A 4,706-nucleotide genomic window follows, 5' to 3' on the forward strand; every position below is an offset into this window, starting at 1 on the left:
GGATCTCTTGCTTGTTTTCTGAGGAGCTCCTATCAAAGATTCTCCAGTGCTGTACGAGGGCAAGGATTTCTTTAGAGTCACGTTTTGGTCTTTAATGATCTGTAGGGGCCCAACACAGATGCAGATGAGTAAGATCTGCCTTGTACTAAAGGGTTAATTGTTGCTGAAGAGTTTATTTTAGTCTTTTTTCACTAAACCCATTTAAGTACCTTTGTTAGCTTGTCCTAATCAAACTGCAACAAAAAACCCTGCTTCATATTAAAACTGTCTTCCTGCCATCTCTTGATTACGATCTGGATTACGTGATCAGTAGAAGGCCAAAAAGGACTACCAAAACTGGATCATTTTTTTTAGATTGCACCTTCTGAACAACTGGACCCTGGGTGTAAACCCCCCTGCTGGCTCGGGTCTTTCTCGGAGGACTTTGTACTCTCTAAATACTCTGAATACTTCCACCCAAACGTCAAAGGCATGCATATTAAACTTAATAAGTGCTAGTTTCCCATCACTCACTGGGATGGGTTTCAGCCCCAAATTTGTTTTTCCACTAAAAATGTTAATACAACTAATAATCTCAAACAAAGTAAAACTTTTTTTGAAGTTTGTTAAAATTAATTTCCTTCTTTGTATTTTCTTGTAGACTTAAGCTTCACAATACCAAGTGTCTCAATGGATAAATTTCACAATAAATCAGATTCTGTCTACCACCTCTTTAATTATTTTCTTTAACAAAACACAGATGTAAAAAACAAACAAACCCCACAGTGGATACAAATGAAAAGAATTAGCTTTGAGATGGCATTAATTAAATCTGTGTCTCAAATGGAGTGCTTGTATACAGTATTGAGTACATGCAGTTCAACTCCTTGGACAGTGTACCCAAACCAGCTGCATACTTCTCATCCCTGGTGGTTGCCAATTTCCAGTCAGTATGATGAACACGTGTTTACAGCCTTGTATGAATACCATTTGGTCTTTATGGATAGACGACTCCTTCATAATACCTGTAGCTCGTGGCACGTGGACACTGCAGTGCTAACTCAGTGCGCTGAGTGAGGCCTCACTTCCACTAATTTAAGTCGCTGAGCTGGACTCTTTGCTGTTGGTTACTTTAGAGGAAGTTTAGCTTTTGGAGAATGAACAGAAAGACATGGAGCAAAAGCCTCATACTTTTAATTTCATATGATCAGTGTTAAAGAAGGAAAGAATCACTCTTTTTGCTTTTCTTTTTGTGCTGATGCCCCTGTTACGTCTTATAACACCTGGGTCTTTTGGTCCTCACTCATTCCATCCTTCTCCACGCTGAAAAACTTCAGCTTGTCTTTCTTTGGTCCGTGCTTTCGCCCCACTTTCCTGATTGGCTCTTTGGCCTGCATACCATAGGAGTCCTCCATGACTACTCTTCCTCTGAGAGAGTATCTGATGTAGGACCAGGAGAGGACGGAGCCGCTGTAAGACCTAAAAAACACAGGAGCATTATTAGTTATTGTTATTACACAAGCATAAAAGGAAGTCCAACATAAATGGTGCTCGAGTTTCACTCAAAGACACATCAGCAGACAAGTATAAATCCACACCACGAAGAGCCACTGCAGCATTGGCTGATTTGATAAAGACTTATTACTGTTAAACCATTTGCAGTTTGTTATCTATCACAAATGCACTGTGCCCACCTCTCCAGGGACACAATACACCTGGGAAAGGTACACAACAATCATGCTGGACCAATGAACTGGACTTTGGACACCAAACTTGCTTGGGCAAGGTACAGGTAATCGAGTGTCATTACGCCCTAAGTTTGAATATGTTTATAAATGGATTCCCTGTTAGAGTACTCTCTGAGTTCAGCGTAAGTCGATGTGCGTGCACACACACAGACACACACACACACACAGGATCTTACCCATAATAACCTCTGTTCATGTAGTAGAAGATTTCTTTATAGCGGAGTGGATAGTCCCACATCTGGATGTCTGTCAGCTGACCATCAAAACCTGGGAAATCAATCACAGGCTCACCTGACCACACATACTGAACACACACACAGGAGACAGACATAATAGAGACAATGAGAGAAATTAAAGATGATTACATAAAAATAAGTAAGGTGCCTGTATTCTTTTAGAGTCTAAGCATTTATATCTGCAATGAAGGATTCATCGTCTCATCATTTTAACAATTTGTTTCTTTGCATTTGTTCTTTCTTTGGTTCTTCTTTTCTATCTGTTGTCATCTTTGATGATTCCCAGTTTGCACTGAGGTGATTTGCAACAGTGTGAAGCTACAGAAATTAAAATGAGCACCTCCAACAGACCCAGTAACAAAACATAACTCAGTACATCTACTCAAGCGGTTTACAGATGTACAGTTTTTCTTACAGAAGGAGGGAAAAACACATAAAACAGAAACGCATGAAGCAATAACTTAAACATTCAAAATGTTTAAGAAAGTGGATGGAAACAATCCATAAGTGTAGTCTGCTATATCTGCCTATAAGCCGATTTCAACCCTGTTCTCACCTGAGACGGCAGCACCTTCCTGATGCTCATGTTTGAGCCGCTGAACATCTGTACCACACCCTTCCTGGTGTCCACAGTGAGGCACACACTGGTCCAGAAGTCCGATCCGATGTTTGGCCAGAACTTGATGAGGGGCCGCAGGTACACATAGTTGTAGTAACCGCTAAATGTCAGGCCATATGAGTTAGGGTTTGCCTCCAAACTCAGAGGGGATCTGTTTGGACTGAGGGTGAAAAGCGGGAAGCCGGACTGTAAATTGTCAGCCATGTAACGCAGACACACGGACACACCTACAGGAGGAGAGCAGGATCACAAATTTACCAAAGAAGAGCAAAAACTTAACAGCTTCTATAGTTGAATCTCATCTGAACACATGCATACAAATTTATAACAAATTTGTAATAAATACAACATACACTTGATTTACCACATTTTTGTACCTATGTTGGACTGTACTCACCTCTAGTTGGACTCTCTGTTGTCCAGGGATAGGTCCAGCGACGGTTGGTGGTCCAGGAAGGAGTAGAAAGGGGGGAGTAACGAGTGGAGCCCCAGGGACTGGTGGTGGGAGGTGTGGTGGGGATCCAGGAACGGGTTTTGTGTCTTCTGGTTGGGTAATCAGTGGTAGAAGGCGAGACAGAATCATAATAGGGCGGGTAGAAGGTTACACCTCCATAATTACGAGACAAAGTGAACATCTTCCCTCTTAGATCTAGTGCAGAACTTCCTGGAGACAGAAACACAAACAAGTGGTCAACATGATATGAAAATTTCTTTTTACTCATTAATATAAGTGCTTTTATGAACAGTCCATCATCCAGGATGAAGGTGGACTAGAGCAATAATTAAAGCCAGGAATGTGACTCCAGCCTGTTTGAGACTGGACGGATGTGCGGTTTTAGATGCAACTGTAAGATGGAAAGGTGGCGCAGAGCACCTGGTGTGCATCTGCTAATTAACCTCTCTCACCTGAGGTGCAGGGCAGGAGGGGACAGAGTGTGTGAGCACAACAGGTAGCTGTGCTGCAAAGCAAACAGTCAGTGCTCTGCAGCTGGGCTTTACAGTGGAGCAAAGGTTATCTTCTGTTTTTAGAAGCTGCATAAATAAAGAGGTACGTGTGGAGCTCCAGTCCTCGCTGATGAGAACTCAGTGACACAAAGATATCAGATTTTCACTACTGTGACAAGACGAATTCACTTTAACTGCAGAGATATATCCTTAAACATCCTTAATATCGAGCAGCTTTTTCAGGAAGGGAGCCAACACTTTTTCACATTACTGTATGTCCTGAATGATTGGGCCCCAACATACAGCTCAGAGCATTATTCCACCAGAGCACTTGGCTCTCCGGCTGCAGCCATACTTGTGGTTTGCAGAGTTTGGAAAAGCAGCGTAGGAGTCAGACCCTTCAGCTGCAATCTACACAAAATAAAAGCAACAGCAAATCTGACTGCATATCACATGGGCCTCTTTAAATATTGTTAATAAAGACAAAGGACCATTGTTATAGTCCTTTGTCTTTACTGCATGCGCATGATTTTAATTAAGAAATATTTTCACTGCTGCAATTTTGGTAATAATATTTGCATTTAACCACATTCTTTTCTGTGTGTGTACCTGTTGTTCTTGGCCATGAATCTGGTTGTTCAGATGGAGTTGGTCCACCAATCACCTCCATAATAACCATCAGAAAGGGAACAAGAAGCAGCTTCATCTTTATGCCTGACACTGAGCGTCCCTGCAGTGAAGCGTGTGAGCGTCCTCGCTGTGTGGATGTGTTTATCTCTCTGCTTCCTCTCTGAGTCTGAGCAGGCTCCACTTCAGCTCTGTAACTTTCAGTTTACTGGTTCAGACGTCAGCAGCTGCTTTAAGTTTCATTTCTGTAAACAGAAACTCTCCCGAGTGTCCCTGTCCCCTCCTTTCCCCTCCTTTCAGTGTTGCAAGATTAGACAGATAGCAGCAAATGTGAAGTCACAGGGAGGTCACATTTTCTGTGTGTCCAGGACAAAGGGAGTTGAAAAAAAATCGGTACAGTTGTAATGAAGTGGAAAACCATATATGAAGTCTAAAACTGTGAACAGCAGGCTGCAAACACGCTTTTTAATGCTGTGAATTTGGACATTTTAATCTAATGGGGTTGACCAGGGACAAAAAACGCAGTTTCTGGCATTTAGGGACATTTCATTT

General features: G+C 42.0%; 1 protein-coding gene across 1 annotated transcript; it reads right to left on the bottom strand.

Moving 5' to 3' along the window:
• Positions 1 to 695: 695 nt before the first annotated feature.
• LOC309706660 (uncharacterized protein) lies at positions 696 to 4,375 on the bottom strand. The gene is made up of 5 exons (XM_082533383.1): positions 4,137 to 4,375; positions 2,980 to 3,246; positions 2,520 to 2,809; positions 1,904 to 2,031; positions 696 to 1,458 (listed from the first exon to the last, which is right to left on the bottom strand). The coding sequence occupies exons 1-5, from the start codon at positions 4,231 to 4,233 to the stop codon at positions 1,254 to 1,256; spliced, it is 987 nt and encodes a 328-aa protein (XP_082389509.1). The 5' UTR covers positions 4,234 to 4,375; the 3' UTR covers positions 696 to 1,253.
• Positions 4,376 to 4,706: the final 331 nt, after the last annotated feature.

Source organism: Aulonocara stuartgranti (genome assembly GCF_965226115.1).
Source record: "Aulonocara stuartgranti genome assembly, chromosome: 5".
In the NCBI taxonomy this organism is placed as follows: Eukaryota; Metazoa; Chordata; class Actinopteri; order Cichliformes; family Cichlidae; genus Aulonocara; species Aulonocara stuartgranti.

Excerpts from the sequence above, each read along its gene's own strand:
- LOC309706660 (XM_082533383.1), bottom strand. The coding sequence starts at position 4,233 with ATGAAGCTGCTTCTTGTTCCCTTTCTGATGGTTATTATGGAGGTGATT. Across the intron at positions 3,247-4,136 it reads TTCATGGCCAAGAACAACAG|GAAGTTCTGCACTAGATCTA; the intron begins GTACACACACAG and ends TTCTGTCTCCAG. Across the intron at positions 2,032-2,519 it reads GGAAGGTGCTGCCGTCTCAG|TATGTGTGGTCAGGTGAGCC; the intron begins GTGAGAACAGGG and ends GTGTGTGTTCAG.